Source organism: Oreochromis aureus, linkage group 20 (assembly GCF_013358895.1).
Source record: "Oreochromis aureus strain Israel breed Guangdong linkage group 20, ZZ_aureus, whole genome shotgun sequence".
NCBI lineage: Eukaryota > Metazoa > Chordata > Actinopteri > Cichliformes > Cichlidae > Oreochromis > Oreochromis aureus.
Window position 1 is genome coordinate 8,990,075 of NC_052961.1, and position 20,192 is coordinate 9,010,266.

Consider the following 20,192-nt stretch of genomic DNA (forward strand, 5'->3'; position numbering starts at 1 on the left):
GCAATTTTTGTGTGTCCCTGGTGGACTAAATCACCAAAAGCCAAGAGTGAGTCATCTGAATGGCACAAAAACACATGCATGGTTAGATATACTGTACTCTGCATTTTTCAAATGTCGTAACACATACACACTGAGATTACAGACAAAACATGTGTTTTTTCAAAGTCGCACCACATCAGCTAAACTGCTACACTTACATGTGGGTTGTTGTAGGAGTTTGATGAGTGGTACACAGCATTCGTGTTCACACAGCGATGTGTTGTTCCACATATCTGTGTCACATCTGGAATCACTGCAGTTCCACTGCTGGGTTTTTGAGGACTGCCAGGAGACTTGCTTGTCAAACAATGCAACCATATGAAGATCAATGCAGTGAAGATCAGGCTGATGTCTGGGAATAGGCGTCCCTATAAGAATGTTTAATCTGCTTTTGTAAAGATTTAAAGTCTGAATTTAGGACTTTAATTTCTGTTAATTGTTGCTCTGTCATAATATTTGCAGTTATTGGCCATATCATGAAATTGTATGCAAACATCTCACTGGAAAATAGCTCATTTTCTTAACTGACTCAAAACTGCGTTTTTAATCCACGTGTTGGGAAAGCCAGTGAACAGAATAAACTTAATTGAAACACAATTTTGCATATTCCTGTTTGAAAATTATGTTGCATTATGATTTTATAAATTACAAGTCTTTAGTTATTAGAAACAGTTGAAACAAACATAATTAAAGCTGGTATGATAGTAAACAACATAATAAACAGCCTAGGTGTATTTTAAGGTCAAACAACTAATTTTTGCTGAATTTTCTCTCATTCCAACAATACTTAAAAATAATTGTGAATGGCTCCGACAGAAACTGATAAGAACCGAAATCAGCATAAATAAATAAATAAAGGCAACCTGGTGGATCATGATGAAGTAAAATTTTCATTAAAAGCAGCAGACCAGTAACTTATGTCAAATAGAAATCTGATCTGATTTTTATCTGTGTTTGTGCTTTACCCCACAGAACGTACAGCATGGCTCTGGCCTGTTTACGAATCCTGATATTTCTGTGAGATTTTCTCTCTTCTTCGCCCTTGCTAACTTACCATTTGACTTATTTTTCTTGAAATACACAAAGAATTCTCTGTGTAGTGAGGAGGGCTTTGCCAGGACATCACGAGGATCAGCACATGTTAGCAGAAACTCTGACCCTCAGGGCCCTTTTTTTTCTTCTTCTTTTTTAAGGACATTTTGGAGTTGGTTGGTTTTTTGTGTTCTAGATCAGGCTCTAAGGACCCATCAGTGGAAACATACATGACATGTGAGTGATCAAACATAATTTTAGAGCTGATATTGATGTAATATTGTTAAAAATGTAAATATATATATATTTTTTCTAAAATACTAGAATTCAGGAAAGACTTTGGTGGCTTAGTGAATGTTATTTTCTCTTTTCACTCTTTCTGCCCTGGGTCATATCCTTCTGTGTTCCCTTCCTCTGTGCTGTGGAATATCATATGATGAATGCTGAACTTGGATTACTTAACTTTTAAGTAAAGGGCAAAAGTAAAACATTAAAAAAAAAAACAATTTCAGAGTGTTTTTTATTTTAAAAATGGCCTTTAGTTATATAATTTCATTCAGCTTTAAGTGTAATACCTGTTTGCATTTCGTTAATTTTTCAGTTTGTCAATTCTTTTAAATAGTTAAAAAACACAGTAACTTTTATGTCTCTTCTTTAATAACTTTGATATAGAGCATCATGTCCAACTTTTTACACACCATGTGGAATTTGAAAGATCCCATCAAACAGTTGTGGAAACAATTCTGAATTTTTTTTTCTTCTCTGTAAAGCACTTTGTGTAGAAATATATAAAAAATAAAAGTGAGTAGATTAATGAAACAGTGACATTTGAACAGCTCAGGTGAAGTATTATGGGACAACATAAGATGGGATCTGAAGTAAAGACGCTTCCCTGCTTCTCTTTTCATTTGTTGAACTGGGGTGTGGTTTAGGAGCCTACAGTAAGCACATACTGTTGGGGAGGTTTCCTACGCATGGAAGTCAGTGATGATTTGACCTAAAGTGTTTAAGGAAACAACAAAAGTCCCACTCTCTGTGTCCTGCCAATACAGTTACCCTTCAGCCCCAGTTTAGTCTCCATCCATCATTTCTCCTGAACTGAAATTCCTTTTCTGTTTCCTGCCATTCTCCTTGCACATGGTATGAGCTAACAATAAAGCATACAACTTGTCAGACAGACCCAGTGATAACCTCAAGCCCATGACAGACAAACGGGACAGATCTTTCCAAGTTTTTCAGCAGGGAGGAAGACATAGCAGATGCAGGAATAAAGTACAGTTTGCACCAGCCAGACTTCTGACTGAATATTCTTGAATGATGATGGTAGACTAAATTTAATATTTTTGGTACCAATAACTAAACCAAAATACAGAAGCAGTGTAAGAAAAACCCCGAATGCTTTCATAGGAAGAGGAAAAGTAGCAGCCAGGTGCTGATAATCAAATGCGCTGGACTGACTGATAATTAGCAAGTGTGGCCACTTGTATGGAAAGTGTGGCTTGCTTGAAAAGGTTGCCAGGAGAAAACCCTTTCCATCTAGAATGGCAGCACAGTTTAGCTCTACATAATTGCATCTGAACAAACCACAAGCCTTCTGGAACAATGTCCTTTGAACAGAAAACCACAGTGGAGATGACTGGCCATGATGCACAGCGGCACGTTTGGAAACACAAACACAGCACATCAGCACAAATGGCTAAAAGCAACATGGTAGTGGAGCAATGATGATCGGGGCTTGTTTTGCAGCCACAGGATGTGGGCACCTGGTAACCTTGCAGTGACTGAGTTAACCATAAACTCCTTTCTATACAAAAGTATTCTATAGTTTTACGACAAGTGTCCAAAAGTGTCCAAAAGCTTTGTGTAACAGTAGAATAAACACCAGCAAATTCATAACAGAATGGGGGGAAAATAAAAGAATGAAGGTATTTCAATGACTCAAAGTCCAGAAGTCAACCTGATTGAAATACTGTGGCAAGAACTTAAGAAAACTGCGCGTTATCATTACAAACTAGCTGCAAACTTCAATGAACTGAAGCAATGCTCTAAAGAGGAGCGGGCCAAAATTCCTCCACAGCGATGAGAGAGACTGATAGCCATACAGAAAACCATTACCTCAGAATACTTGAAGTTATGAAGGCTGAGACTATTTAACTATTCACCCACGATTCAAAAAACTATTGAAACATGGGTCTACTTGGCTTTTCACACAATAGATAATGTTAAATAAATAATGGCATAGTGTAATATGTCACATGTTGTTGTTCAAGGTCTAATTTAAATTTAATTGAATTTTTTGATATATAAAACGTTAGAGTTGTCAGAAAGCTTTCTTTTTTAGAGCCAAATGTGGAAGTCACTGTGTTTATCATTGATACAGTCTATGGATACGCCCTCATGAGTAAAACAGATTGCTAGTTGCGACAGAGATACCAACAATAAACAGAGGTAGCAGGTTCTGGGAAACCCCCAAAATATTTCTGCATAAATATATTTCCCGTACAACATACTGCTTAATATCTCCTTTGGGAACAGTAAAGAAATATCTGATAGTCAGTCTTGATAATAAAGTTGGAAAAAATGTTCCTCTCTTAGTCACCCATTTAGTTCTGATATGCATGACCCTCTTTATAGACGAGGCCCGTACTTTGTGCTTTCCAAAACACAGTTTTGTTTTTTTGTCTGAGTGCAGTGCCAAAATCCTTTCCTTCTTTCTCCTCCCACCTTTAACTTTCACTCTTTCTCTCCATTGCCTTGATCTCATACAGATGTTTTTTTTTTTAGCACTCCCCTCTGAAGGAAGTCTTCTCCTATTGTTCCATAATAGTCCCATGGTCCCTGCCGACCCCGCCCAATGCCTAAAGCACACATGTACCGAGTGCAAGTGTTTCTGGAGCATTCTAAGTCTTGAATACAATATTCCAAATTGGAAAGTTAGTCAACACAGCATATTTTTTACTCCTTTTTCCTTGCACTTTTCAAAAGATTCCACTATAAACTAGAGAATGTTAATAACAACAGTCATTGCCACACACATGCCCTCATACTGTATACTCCCTTTCTCTCTCTCTCTGTCTGCCTTTCTTTTAGTCTCTCCACAACCTCCTTTTGAGTCTCCTCTTCATCCCCAGCTTCCTTATGTCCTTTCTCTCTTTCTTTTTTGAAAAGGGCAAACTCTACAGTCCTGTAACTAGCCCTAATTGGCTCTGATTGGGTGGCTTGGTAGACATATTGAAGTGATTTATGCTCAAGGTTAAGGGGATTGCAGAGGTTGGGAGTGCTTTGGGTCTCCGAGATTCTACATCAGAATCCCAGGAGATTTAAATCCCCGATCCTTTCTTACGTACAGTATATATGCATATTAATGCAGAGATAAGCACTTGCAGAGACCAAAGTATTTAGTACTTCTAAAAGCAGTTCAGAAGTCAAACTTCACTTTGACATCTTTTTGAAAATTCCAGTCTGTGGAGTTCCACTGAGCAATCATTTATTCGTCCAAGTTATATAACTAATCGGATTTATTTATTTATTTTGTCACAACAGCAGGCGATGATGAAGAAAAACAGAGACAAGAAAGGCAAGAACAGCATCGTCTATTTTTTATTACATTATATTATATTTTTACTGTTCTTGTTTTTAAATCTGTTAAATTATTATTTTTTTTTAAACTTTAAAACTATTGTTGCATTCATCACAGTCACGATCCAGAAAAAGCAAACGCATTCATTTGCGTGACAGCAGATGTCTATCATATTATTGGCATCCCAAGTTGGTCTACTATATAGACTGTATGTTCTGGGAGCATGCGGTCAGATAAGGTCTGTGGATTTAATTTATTAACGTACTGGCTGCTCAGATGGCTCTCATTACATGTATCTGTTTGATTAATCTCTGGAGTGTAATGTCATGAATCAGACTGTCAGCTGTTAAGAGGTCTTCTTGTGTAAAACTTGATAATTCAAACCAGATCTAATGTTTTTGCCAAAGTTCAGGGGCTCTATCAAGAGCTACAAGAAAAATCTTATAGGAACAACATATTTAATATATTATTATTAATCTATTTTCTCACAATATTTGAGCTCAGACTCCAGATTAACATGTCTTGTATTGAACAATTAATAGTTTTAATGGTTTGATTTCTGCTAAGATTGCTTCTTGTTTGCTTGACTTCACAAGGAAGATTTTCACAAGTTATCTCACCAACATACCATGAGGTGGCACTCTAAGACCAGGCTTTTGAAAACGCCACCCCCTGCAACAAAGGGAAAAGATATTTCTGAATATCTCAACTCTGCACTCTTGTGGTAACAGGAAAAACTGGAGATAAGTGCATATAAAACATAAGGACTTTATGATTCATGGTAATGTGGCATACACTCAGATGAAAATCTGAGGAGAAGAAAAGGCCTGAATGGTGAATACCAAAAGAAGAAGAAGAAGAAGGAGGAAAAATAGTCTATATTTTGAAGAATCTTGAAAAAAAAGAAAAGAAACAAAGGTTAAAGGAAAAAGGCAAATAAAAGCCTCGGACAACATGCATCCAGGATCAGATTGGACATCCTCCAGACTCCACAATGAAGACCTTTTCATTCAATAATCTGCCATAAAATGTCTGGTATATTTTCTGTGTATGGTGATGAGCGGGTGAGGTTTTGTGTGTGTGTGTGCACATGTGTGTGTGTTTTGAAGCAGGGAGCTATACACCTCACACCAGTCGTTCTCTGAAGTGTTGCTCTGGGCTCGTCAGGAGACGCTCAGGTCCTCCACATCAAATATTCATTTCACAGAAACTCCTAAACCTTAAATAATTCTCAAAGAAGTGTGCCGAAAGCAAGGCCTTGCTATCCAAGGCACGTTTCTATCCGGACAATGGATTCAAGGGAGCGCAAGGAGGGAGACAGAAAGAACGGGGGGGTTGGCAGAGGGGGAGAGAGAGAGAGAGACTGAGTGGGAATTGGATCTTTTGTACGGGCCCATAGCAGATGGCTTGCTTTAAGAGGTATCAACTGGATATACAGTGGTACAACGGGCCATGTTTAATGACAAGAGATTACGGTGAAAGAAGATTAAGTGTAGTGTAAAAATTTAAACATGTTGCTTTATACTGACAAATGCACCTCATGAAACTCAGAATTACCCAAGCACCTCATAACCTTTAACCATTTAAACTGCCACTGAGGTCCAAGAATAATTCAATCTAAATTATCTGATTGATATCCTTTGATCTAATGCTCTTAATTTCAAGCTTTTTGAAACCCTACTTGCTTTCTAACGGCACAGGCCAGGATCAGTCCTGTCAGTCTTTGTGTGATAACAGCCTTCGCCAGATCTCATCTGATCTGACATTGCTCTCATCCAAGCTCTTATTCCAACCACAATTACACCATACCGGATGGATGATCTCGCACTCATTACCCCACCATATCTGAGACCCTGACTGAACAGATCTGTCCCCTCTGGTGAGTATGTGGCAGGTGGTTCATCGACTTGGCCCCCACCCCAGTCCTCGGCCCTGGCGCACTGATAAGAGCTCGGCGTGGAAAATCAGACAGCGGCGCTCTGGCCTTTCAGAAGCGAGTAGGAGAAAATGAGCCATGAAGGAAATCTGAGGTGATTATCTTTATTATCAGCCAGGGGAGTAACCGTGGAAACGGCGACCTGTGGGGAGAGAGAGAGAGATGCACAAGCTGTTCCAGCAGCCTGCCGATTGGCCCATACAAGCTCCAGTGGTAATTAACATCTGCATATGCAAACGAGTGCTCCAGCTAGGGAAATTTGGCAAGCTTTTCTCACCTGCACCCTGCGCCTGAAATCAGCAGGGTAGTTGAGTTAGTGTCGCTGTGTGCATGTGTAGGTGTGTGTGTGTGGACACATGGTGCACAGACGCACAAAATTATATTTGTTCCATGACTTCATATTCATAACACATCCCTGTTCCTGGGTGCGCTTGTGTATTTTAATGTCCCCGTGTATTTGCATAGCTGAAAAATACTTACCCCTGCACTTTCTGGAAGCACAGTTGGTATGGGTGGACCGGGGGACACTGGGTCGAATTGACGCCAGCCACCCACCCCTTTGTTTTTGCTGTGCACTGCTAAAAGAGATGAGGCCACACAACAGGAGGCTGTCAGCAGCCCTGCTGTGAGAGCCTCATTACCATCTCAGGGAGCTTGGACAAGTCGCAACCAGAGACTGATCATCAGGCTTGCTTGCTAAAAGGGACAGCCACAGTCCTCGGAAAAGTTGAAGAACTTCTTGTCAGCAAATGTCATTGCGAAAGTTTCTAGATGCCCATGCATGAGAGAAACACTCAATTAATACCTGTACAATTTTGCGTTTCTTATGAATATGTTTACACAATCCCCAGGCCTCATATTGCAGATTAAGCACTAGTTTGTTCACGTGTGCTTTCAAACAGCCTTGCACACACTGACAATTACGTACACACATGAAAATAACACATCCGGTAAATAGTAGAACACGTGCTGCTGAATGAGTCTCTGACCTGCGAATCATGCAGAGCGCCAACAGACGTGGCGGCGTGTGTTTTGCTGTGGCGTTCTAATGAGAGAGAGGATCGTATGGGGCAGGTGAGATGGGCTGCAGAGCACAGCAAGAATGACAGCTCCAACAGCGGGAAGCCACACTATAAATAGAGCCTGTGCTGAGTCCTTATAAAAACTGGATTCATGTTAGTTTGAAATTTCTTTCAGAGTAACTTCAACAACCGCAACCCATATTTCTCTTTTGTGTCATCTTCAGCCTGAATAAGGTTTCTTATGTCTTCTCTGTGTCAGAATCAGTCTTTCTTTACAGTCAATGACTTGGTTTGTATTTTTCCTTTATTTCAAAACCTTGTCTCCATTTTCTCTTCCTACCATTTTTTCTTTTTCTCATTTTACCCACGCTCTCTGTGGGGTTCTATTTCATGAAATTAGAACACCACCCATTATCTTTTCTTTTAATGAATTTTCAAACATTACAGCCATTACAATCGCAATGACTGTAGCATTATGACAAGAAATTGATATAATCAGCGTGGTATCTTTTAAGAAGGAAATGTATCTGCTTTCTAAAATATACTAGATTGCTTATTCGTCTTAGCCAGAGGTAATGCAATTAGTGGCAGCACGCACTTGCTGATGTGATCTATTTAAGTCTTATAAACAGCATATTTTTATTACTATTTGTATTTGTAAATGTTTGTAAGAAATCCATATTGTACAAATACTTGATTCATTACAACTTCACTTCTAAATGCTATGGACATTACTGGAATGCAGGACTCAGGAGAAAGAGATAAAACTAGAAACCACAGCTTTATTGCTGGCACAAAAGCCAACAAAAAACAAAAGCAAAACTATGACAGAGCACAGAACAAACCAGCTGACTGACTACAAGCAGACAAAAAGCCAAGTTTGACAGACGAACAGACAGACACAGCACCCACAATGAGGGAGAACACGACAACAAACAGCAGGAGACGCATACAACATATACACAAGAGGGTGATCAAGGGAAGTGGAGACACGTGGAAACACAGCTGAACTGAATCATTGCTAACGAGTCAAATCAAGCAAAACTTAACATGAGATAGGTGAATATAAAAATCAAACAGAAGACACACACACACACACATACTGAGACTCAGACCAAGACGTGAATTTGACACTGGTACTTGGGATAAACAGACATGGTGGCAAGACAGAAACATAGGGAGAAACACAAAGAGATGGACACGGTTACAGGTAGGGAGAAAATACAGAGGCAGGACTACAAACAACTTAACTAGATAAGACAGAGAACGCAGACAGCCATGGAGACGGAACACAGAGAGACTAGACAGATGTGGGGAAAAAAACAAAAACATGATGGCAAGTCAAAAACTTTCAACAAACATTTAAACCGCTATCAGAATTGGAAGCACAGAGGTCCAAAAAAATGTATTAGGGATTGTTTTACTTAAAAATTAATATACACAGATTCTTAGAAATAGGGTTGAAATCACCCCTGGCACCCTCACATTAATTATTTCAGATTTTGCCTTGTAATCCAGGCTGAGAATCCTACCCAGAACGAATGGGATGTCAGCTTTATGCAACTACTTGTAAAGGCATTACAGGGCGTTAAGTCCCGCATGGATTTGAATTGGTCTCAGCAGTACAGGATTAGAAGCAGCAGGGATTAGACCTTCCCTAGAGAGAGAGACAGAAAAAAAACTGAAGAGATGGCCAAAGGACTCAAGATATAGAACACATATTGCTCTATACACTGACTGCCCCAAGATGTTAAGCGGCATAAAGCAGGTTTATGACAACTCAGCGAGTTTTGTGAGACTACATCTTTCAACTGCGTCATGCAGAATGAATGATCATCCATAAAACAGATCAATAGATTCTGTTCAATCTACTTTTATATCAGGCATGACACCATTAGATAATATGACTATCTAATAATGGTGCGGTTGTCGCACAATTTATTTTGTCATTGTTTTGGTTGAAAGGAGCCAGCAGCCACAATGTCAGTGTGACATTATTACACAATGAGCTGTTAAAGATGAAGAATCTTACTTAGACTTCACACTAACATGGGCACCTAAACCTCCTTTCTGTCTCTCACTGTACCCATTTACTTATTCTGCAATCTTCTTTAATAAGTAGAGTGATCTGATGCCTTATTCTCAGTCATCCTTGGTGGAATGAATGACCTCAGGGCTATTTTAGACCAGCTGCACACACTGACCCACACCTTTATTACTAACCTAATGTAATTGGAGCCCTTGTGTTGGTTTAGAGAAGCTGAGCCTAGCCTGACCAAACAGACCTGTATGAAGACAAATGACTGCAATTCAGTACGTTGTAGCTGTTGGTTTTCCTGTTAACCATTCAGCAGGAGGTGAGTGAGAGTATTAGGTCGATTTCATGATGAACCCAGAGCTACGGGGAGACGGACATCCATCACTCTGCGGCCCGCATACTGTTAGATTTGTGGAGACAATGGTCGGACTTCAAAATTGGGCTTCAAAAGAGGAAGTGTAAAGGGAAAGACAGGAAGCAAATCGATTTCATTATTAGGTAAACTGATTTCATTGCTTGTTAATCCAAATATAGTGAATATAATCAGCTAAACGTGTCAGAAACATGATTTATTTAGGCAGGTGAAAAGGAGCTGGTGAAGTTTGAACTAAATATCAGAATCTAGAAAAACAGGAAGTTTAGTTTAATTTAAACTCTTTCTCCTTCCATCAGAATTAAGAGGATAAGTAGTTGCCAGATTCTCCTAATCAAATGCACTTGATTAATTAATCAGTGAGTGTGACCACTACTAAAAAAAGATTCAGGTGTGTGTTACACAATGCCAAGGAGGAAAGACGTCAGCAGCGATCTTGGAGAAGCAATTTTTGCCCATCAGTCTGGGAAGGGTTATAAGGCTATTTCCAATCAATATAAAGTCCCATCACTGTACAGAGAAAAAGATTATTCACAAGTGGAGAACATTCAAGACAGCTGCCACTCTTCTCAGAAGTGAACGTCTGACTAAATTCACCACTAGATCAGACTGTGGGATGCTCAGAGAAACAGTAAATAACCAGGAGCTCCACATCAGACTCTGTAGGCCTCATTCAGCATGATAAACATTAAAGTTCACAACAGTACAGTTAGAAAAAGACAGAGAAAGTATGGATTGTTTGGAAGGGTTGCAAGAGGAAAGCCTTTTATTTCTTAAAAGAAGATGTCAGCTTAAGTTTGCAAAGTTGCATCTGAACCATAAGATTTCTGCAACAATATGTTTTGGACGTTTGAGGCCAAAGTGAAAAATGTTTCACCATGATGCACAGTTCTATGCTTGGTGAAATACAGCATATCAAACATCTCCTAGAAACTCTGAAACATGGTGGTAGATGTGTGATGAAATTGGAGTCATTGAGTTGAAATTATATTTTCCACAACTGTGGACTTATTTGTGTAGGCTATTTCAAATTATTTCAAATGCAAAATTCTCTCCTGGTAGTTTCACAGACATTTATCTACAAGATTAACAGAACTTGGTCTGAAGCAAACAACTAACCAACCAAACCAGTGAAATTACTAGAAAAGTAACGGTAATGCAAGTCTTACAGCTAAAGTATACTAAAGTATACATTTCTTTGAAATTAATATTCAATTCAATTAAATTCAGTTTTATTTATGTAAAACCTTCATAAATTTGTAAGAAATATATACTTTAATTCAGATGAAAAAGTGTGGATTTTAAGCAGCACGCTGTGCTGTTCATTAAAAAAAGCTGTTTTCTTTTTTCAACAAGTCCTCCCAGCTCTGTGCCTCTGCATTCTGTGTACTAGTCGGTGCCACTGAGTCTGAGTTTCATATTATTGTGAGAGTGTGGTTTGCTCAAACTCAAGCTGGGAGCATGATGCGACTTTCAGGAGCAGCTCATTTTAGAGGTGCCAAGGGGAGCAAGGGTGATTGGTGATCGTTCAGAGATTCATCTTAATAAAACATGAACTGTTCTGTAAACAGTGTTAGGGTGATTACTCAAAAGTAATGCTGTATGTAACTTAATTACTTGCCGGGAAAAAGTAATTAGTTTCACTGATCACTTCAATACTTTCTGTTACTCTGTAAAATGACCTGAAACCCATTGTCTCACAATTAGCAGTTAACAATATACACCACAGGCTACAGTCCCAGACAACAACACAAGTCTCTATCCTGATGAGGACACGCATACAATTTTTCTTTTAGTTCTTACATATAAACACAATGCCAAGTTGAGAACCACCTCAAAAACCACCTTAAAGCGATCTCCACAGTGATTCTAACTTAGAAACATAAACAGGTAGAAATGGAGATTTCAAGCCTGACTGCTCATCACCGTCTTTGTTACCTGCTGAAGATCAGGCTGTGGGTGCTCAGGTGGGGTCAGCATACACTCAGCTTTGTGTTATTTGTCTTTACCATCATGCTCTTGTCCTTTTGTGCAACAACAATAAAGATAATGTCAACATCCTTACTTCTGAAAAAAACAAAAAACATGTTTGGTAACTTGGGTGAGGAACAAGGCTTTTAATTCAGCTGATGTCTTTTGATTATTTGTATATTTTAGTATACTTTTTACTTCACTTTGTTTCAGAACTTATGAACAACTGTTTTTTTTTTCAGTCACTATGAATATATCATTTTCTAGAAAAAGATACTGGAAATTAAATAGAATAAATCATTTAAAATGAGCTGAAACAAATGCAGAGTAATATGTCCATTTGACAGGGAACAAGATTTTTTTCCTGCAGAATAAATATTTTTACTTTTGACAAGTTTTCCCAATAATACAGTTTTGTGTTTCATTACTGCTTTTCCTAAATGAATGTTTTGAAAAAGTCCTCCACCACTTCTCACTATCAGCTAAGAATACATTGATTTTGGTAATATAGTAGATATGTATTTAACTATACAAGCAGTAATATTTTACAACTCTTTAACCAGTAAGGAGTGAAGAAAAATTAAGATGCAGAGTGAAGACAGGCAACACAAATATTTTAATCTCATCTAATTTGTTTTGTTAAATTGTTAAATAGTGGAGGAGGAGGAGGATTTGGGTGGGTGAGTGGAGGGAAGCATCGTCCCTGATTGCCTTTTAGTAAAAGTCTCCATACGGTTCTGGTTTTTATTATAGATGAGAATCATGACTTTATTTTTACACAGCTGTTTCTGTTTTGTCTTAAAGAATCAGCTAATGTTAAATTGTTGTTTTGTAAAAGAAAAGGAAAGTAGCTCATGTTGGTCACTTACCACAGTTCTCCTCTGGTTCCCCTCACACCTGAAATTCGCTTCTTACTGGTGTCTGCTACTTATTAATTCTCATTGAGTTAACAATGCTAAAGCTCTGACTGCCATAACCATACAGATTCAAATTTTTAGTGTCTTCAGAGTCAAAACTACAGATATCTTATAGCTGACATTTACACAGCTCACTCTGCTCCTTGTGCTCTGTTATTTTTTTAGCAACAGAATCAATTTTAAATGTTATTTTACTGCATATTTACTTTCTTATTCTTTGTGGAAATTAATAATGCCTAATTTCCCAACACATTCAGTGTTTGCCAACTTGCAAGTCGCTCTCTTGCAGAGAGGCTACAGCAGACTAGTCTCCCTTTCTCAGATTGGCACAAATGTAAAAATCCTGTTCAAGATCAAGTTTCCAAGGTGACCGAGCACTGATGTCAGCAGGACTATGCTAATAAAGAAAGACGTAAATAAATGATACCATGCTGACTTTTACTAAACTTAACAGAGTTGTGAAGCAAGGTCAAGGCCATTAAACTTTGTGTTAACAAGATTTCATGCTTTCTGGCTTCCTCAAGTACAGTAGCATGAAAACGATATAATTATATTTTCTTGCAGACTAAACAAAAATGTATATTTACAATGTATATAAAAAAAGTTTGCATAATTAGCTGAAAATGTGTAGCAGTGGCATAAACCTTTACAGTCATAGCTGGAGTGGACTGCAGTGTCTGAGTCAGTGAGCATGGAGCACAGATTGCATGTAAACGATGGTTGTAGTTTCTGAGTTTAACAAGTGAAAGTGCTTTGAAACAACCTTCTTTCAATAAGCCACTAGGGTGCATCTCCCCATGCTTATATAAAAGCAAAGCAGTTCAACAAATTTATCATCCTCTGCATCTTCCAGTTTTTAAATTACAAAACATAGCCTATGGTGCTGTAGACTAGAAAGCAAAGGAATGACAGCTGTGGTAAAACCTACAGCATAATATCATCATTTGTAAATGTGAATCTTCATGTTAACTTGAAAGGTCAATTAAAACTGCAGAAAAATGCATTACTCGCCATTTCCTCAGTTGGAAACAGTCTGGTAACTGTCCAAGCTGTAAAGAATATGCATAATGTCTATATTTTAAACTTTTCAGTGCATGTTTTTCCATCTCTGAACAGTATATACAGTATAACATTATGCCCACTGCCCACCATGATATAAAATCAAAACCAAATAGTTGCATGCATTTTTGAGCCACTGTGTAAACAAATGCTTACTATGATAATAATGCATGTCTATTTGGGGAAAACAAAATACAAGCTTCCTATAGCCGTGTAGAAACCGATACAGCACTGTTCTTGCTGTGCAACAGTTAGAAAAATGAGTGAGAATACTTCCCTAGAAATATAATTATACATTTATGAATCGAAAATGGCCCTCCGGCACAGTACTGGAGAACTTTAAGCTCTGTTGGAACTGTAGCTCTTGGGGAGAAGAAGGAGGGGGGGCAACCCCTGCCTTCGGAGATACAAAACACCCCAGGACTCGCTTCAGAACCAGCTGCAAGTCGTCTCTTTCCATTGGCTTAAAACAAAGACAATAACGTGATAACTGATTTTGGTTCTACGCAATTTTTAACCAGCAAAGTTTATTTATATATAACAACAGTACAAAGTGAATCCTTGGCTTGCAAAATAGGTGTGCTTCATATTTACATTAGGTACACAATAATATATTATCATAACAAAATCAAAGCAAATAAAAAACAAGAGAACAACCTTTTTAAATATTTTAAGTTTCTTACAATTTTTCACAACACTTTTATAAAACAAGAACAGACAGCCATTATTATTATAATCATCATCATCATCATCATCGCCAGTAATTACTATTTTACAGAACTCCAGTGTCTACAAAGGGTTTGTTTACAATGTGTTTATAATGGAAGGATACTCATTTAATACGTGGTGAGCAATACACTGATCTGGATTTTTCAGTTCCTGTCTGATGCCAAAAAGCAAACACAAGAAATGCTAATTTAATTCTTTGTTCTGTATAAGGAATGGCATGCGCCAGTCGAAACCACGACACCATCTCTTCAGCAGCACACTTCACCAGGAGCCAAAAAGAGCACAAAGCATCTTCAATTAGTAATCAACTTCATCTGAAAAGAGGTTGTGTTCATGAGCATCTCTCCATATCACACAACTGGCAGTCAAATGGGATTCTGCACTGCAGAAAGAGTAAACAAACTTCTTTTCTTCTCAGTTCAAACTGAATTAAAAAGGTTTCTAGAAATGAGCATACAGCATGGAAACAAGCTATTATTTAGTAACAAAAAAATCTCTTTCACAAAAAAGGTGCATTCAGCTGTGATTTAAGACATTTGCAAATGGAAGAATTGCCATTAGACTGACGATGGTGCGGGTCGATATGGAATACCAGGCATAACTAAAACATAAATTGTAATGCATGCAAAAAATCTCACACAAAGACAAAATAAACAAAAAAAAATCAAAGCCATTCTTCACCAACTTGTCTGCCTGATTTTGTTAATCACTATTCTTTATAGGGCGAGCTCATCTAAGAGTTGGAAGGACTGTAATAAACATACATTTTATTCCTTGGAGAAGGAAAAGGCATTTAGGTCCTGTTAAAATGATAATAAGCATTACTTACATAAAAGCAATGTGAGGTATGAGGAGGATACAATTCTATTCGCTGAAATTGGGAAGACACCTTAATCAAAAGGAAGAAGATTTCTGCTTTGAGTCTGTACTGTGTGCGGAATTGTGTACCTATAGATGTTGAGCAGAGGATTAAGTAGCAAGAAGGTACAGAAGTGTATTGCGTTCACAAAACACAGAAAAACTAAATAACTTATGGCAAAACTTTAACATTATCAATAGTTACTAGATCTGGGCATTACAATTTAAACGTTATGGATCTCCTAAGTTCAAGAATATGATCTTATGATCATGAACAGATTTCATTACTAAAAGATCAGTTCTCGTCCTTTCAAAATAAAGTGAAATAAATTATTGCAAAAAAACATACAAAGTTTTCAAATCGATGTCGTGTTCACTGCAAAGAAAAAGAAGCAAAAAAAATATAAGAAAGTTTAAGAAAGTCAAACTCGACTAAGGCAGTTATGTTATAAGTTATCCAATATCTTCTCTTTTGTGTTGGCAAAGCACTTCTGTAAGAAGCTGCTTTTTCAGATGAATAAACAGATGAATTGGCCTTTCGTAGTTCTGCCCCCACTGGTCGGGTAAAGTCATAGCACTCAGTCGTCACCTCAGCCTGCATTTCTCCTGCCTGTTAGTTTGATGTTTTTTTTCTTTACATCTCCTGATCACACTGTGAACACAACTGACTCAGATCAAAGAGAAGCTTCAAAGCTGGAGTAGGAAACTAGAGCTAAAGGGGTTTTCACTCTTTCTACCTCTCCATTGCTCCTCATTTCTCAAGACTTCTCTTCAAACAGCTCAAGATGCCGAGTACTGCACGAGGCAACGTCTACTTTAGCAAGGCCACAGCCTCTTCACCTTTCCTTTTACTTCATCTCGCTAAGACAGTTCTCAGCCGAGTGCCAGGGCCAGGTAACAGTACCAAAAAAAGAAGACAGAAAAAAAAGAGAAGAGAGAGAGAAAACAACCCTAAAGGGCTCTGAAGCACTGAAAGGACGGTGCCCTAGACGAGAACTAATAGGTATGGGAACACTAAGCAGGTGGGTATCTAAGGCCACAGAGAAAAGAAGCACCTTTCACCCACCTTTACCATGCTCTCAACACACACAATTGCAGTACACGGTACAACTCTTTACTACTACCTTTTTTTTCAAGTACTTGATGTAAACAACAAGCAAATATATATTTTGGAAGAAATGAAATAACCTATCCAGAGGATGAAATCTACAGTTTGTTGTCATCCAGCTAAAGTCTGGAGAGTTAGCTTCTAAGCTTGTTAATGTTTGGTTCAAGTCAGGAGATGCATCACATGACACAAAACACACTTTAACTCTCTGTTTTTCTTCTTATTCTCAGCCCCCCCCCCCTTCTGCTTATGTTTCGTACCTTTTGTGAGTTTGAAAACTCACCATTCCAGTTTTTAAATCTTCTGTTTTAACTGAATATACACTCAAATATGCGAGTGTTGCTTCCTCTGTAAAGCATAAACCGATTGTGATACATTTGTGAACTATTTGAAACACCGGGATCTTTTGGCACTTAGTCAAACTAGGCCCACGCAGACTTCTTATTATCTGTGCGAAGACATGTGGTGGTTAGGTAAGATCTTCCATCAGCTAACATTTCAACTGGCCAACTAAAGTGTGACTCATTGGCACTTGAGAAAAATAAAAGACGGACCCTCAAACACTTTTGATGTGTGACACCATGCATGCAAATTACACAAAAGGTTGATCGAGGTCCCGAAAAGATAAAAAAAGTGGACATAAAATGTGAGCACAGAAACCAGCTGCTTTTACCTGCTCTTTTCAAACTGCCACTGTACCTCTGGATACTGCAGCTTACGCCACAGGCTTTACAGTTGCAGCATTAACAGACACTATAACGATACACACTCTTCTTTAGAAGGAAAGCGATTTAGGCCAAATGAAGCAGTTGGATGGAACAGGGCCAGGATGAACAAAACTGAGTTCTTCACACAACAAGCTACAGGAAATATCTATGAAGCTCAATTCAAATGAGCCAATTTTTGTAGTAAAACTTAAAACAGACAGACGAAGACACAAAATGAAAAAAACAAAAATTTGTACATTCACATACAATGATTGGCAAGTATCAACTGGTACATACACAGATGAGCTAACTGCTGTAAAGAGCCTTTGATACCAGAGTGATGCTTATCTGAGGTCACCTCCTAATTACACTACAGATTTCATCTCCATCATCTTCAGTTTAGGTGGAAGCATGCTGGCTTAACTGTGACCACCAACTTTTATGTGATGGCCACATGTTTTATGATTTCCTATACATATCTGATTAAATAAAGACCAGAGGCTTTGTCCATGTAGCGTGAAGCTTCAGTCCAAGGAGAGGAGTGAGAGAAGACACGAGTCATGGCCCGTTTTATTATCACGCTAATCTAAAGTGGTGTTACGCGCTTTGCATCTTTACACAGCAACACTTTTGGGATCCGAGGTGGATATTTTGGAACTGCAACTGATAATATTCAAATGTACAAAGTACAAAAATAAAATCTGAGAACTCTGAATGCAATCTCAGCTGTCCAACATGAGATCTGCTCTTCTACTTCTCGCCTTTTTCTCTCCACCTCACACTTAGCCGTGAGTTGGTAGAGAATAAATCTGTTTCTCCATTTCTTGTAGGAGTCTTCCTCAGTATGACACAAACACACACTCATGCACACCCACACTTTTATGCACACACACACACACTCACGGAACATACAATTCCCTGTCAAACAGAGACTGTGTCCTTTGTGGAAAATTAAAGGAAAAAAATAAATACAAGCCATGTCGTTGCCTTCTCTGGTATAGTCTCTTATGCCAAAAGCAAATCCAGTTGCAGGGAGGCCTCCGTTTCAGTCTTCAGGCCCTGCGTTGGCACCGTCATGAAAGGAGGTGGGAGAATTACAAACTCAAGCAGTTGTATGTTTGTCCAGCTGTAGATACAGAGGTCCCAGGTCTGGTTCATGGTTTCAGCTCCCATGATGAGAGGTAAGTAATGCAAGACCTTTTTTGGTAGGTCACGTAAAGACTGTGGTCCTCTCTCTCTCTCTCACTTTCTCTCAGTAGTAGTCACTCTCAGCTTTCAAAGGACATGGCAGAGATGAGCTGCTCCACTTTGTAGGCCAACCTCTGCTTCCTTGCCTGTTCATCCTGATCCAGGGCTGCTGTGATCTGTGCATGACAAAAGAAACCCCAAAAAACATCATCAGTAAAAATATACTGTGCAGCACTTTTTTGTTAGAATTTGTTCATAGATTCAGATCTAGTTACATTTAAAAGAAGATAATACCAATGCGCTTTTTAAATTTCTTTATGCTTTAGTGTTTAAATTTTCCCAGATTTCTATATGGACATCAGATAAAAGAATTCCATCACTCCCTTTGACTTTGACAGCATCGAAAAATATTTGTGCATCAGTCTTTCGCGTTTTATCTTCTGAGCCCCATCTTTTAAATTTGGCATTTGTCAAGTTGGGTTCAAAAGGCATTCAGACAGGCTCTCCTTTTCATTCTCTCATCTAGTGTCAGCCTTGTCATAATAAATCTGTGTAAGAGTGATGCCAAAATACATAGCGAGAGCCCTTCATATGCATTACCTTTGATATGAATCCCTGTATCCAGATGCTGCAGCCATTTGAATACATGCTTTCTGGTGGCACTGTGCATCTATTTGCTACTCTTGGCTACACTTGAATGCTGTGCTTTACTTAATTATTAATATTTTAAACAAAATAATTCATCGACCCATCTTATGCAATATGCATTTTAAAAAGTTCTGAGGTAAGGGATGAATAAAAAATGAAAAAAGCAACAAAAAAAGTGTCATCTTCAATGTACCATTTATCCCTGTCGCGTGTCATTTCAGCTCACTCATTTATTGTCTTTGGTTTTATATGCAGGCTCATGGTATTTTAGACACTGTGTTATTTAAAAATATTTTCTCAATGTCCGAGGAATGTAATTATCGAAGCAAGAGTTTCTTTTTGATTGGCTTATTAAGCTTTTCTATAAATTTGACTTGGAAATCATATCAAGAACTTCTTTTTTCCTTTTTATTTTTAACATACCATGACAAACCTTTATTTGCTGCCTGTCCAGATGCATAACACTGAGTCTGACTTGCCCACCTACCATCATCCACTCATCTGCGTAAGTGCTCTTAAAGGCTGGCAGCTACGTAACAGAACGTTTCCTCCTCCACTTTGGGCCCGACAGCAATCTATAATTAATCTGCAGCTCTGTACGCAGGTGTAGCTCCCACTGCAAACTCCCAAATCCATTTAAGCAAGCTGAAGCTCTGGTCTGGTTAGCCTGACACACAACCTTTGTGAAGGGCTGAGTAAGAATGAACAACTGTTAATGGTGCTAGATGAGGTTTTTACGCACTGCACTCTGCTAGATACTGCAGGAGCGATGGTGCACGTATGTGTGCGAAGTGAGTGTGTTTGCGTCTCTGTGCATGTGTGAATCAGACAATGGCAACTGCAGCAAAAGCGAGCATATGAGATTTATGGCGAGCAAAGGGGAAGCTGACTGGATAATGGGTAAAAAGAGAAGGAATGCACAGGGAGGAGGTAGAGAGTAAGAGAAAAAGAGAGCGGTACTATGGTCCAACATAAAGGTCAAGATAA

The 20,192-nt window shown here is 38.5% G+C and overlaps 1 protein-coding gene across 1 annotated transcript in view; it reads right to left on the minus strand.

The window, feature by feature from the left end:
• Window positions 1–15,529: 15,529 nt before the first annotated feature.
• Window positions 15,530–20,192, minus strand: part of plxna2 (plexin A2) — a 163,536-nt gene continuing 158,873 nt past the window's right edge. The window contains exon 32 of the mRNA XM_039604756.1: window positions 15,530–18,733. Within this exon, the coding sequence (XP_039460690.1) occupies window positions 18,638–18,733 (96 nt within the window). The 3' untranslated portion in view covers window positions 15,530–18,637. The remainder of the gene's footprint in view (window positions 18,734–20,192) is intronic.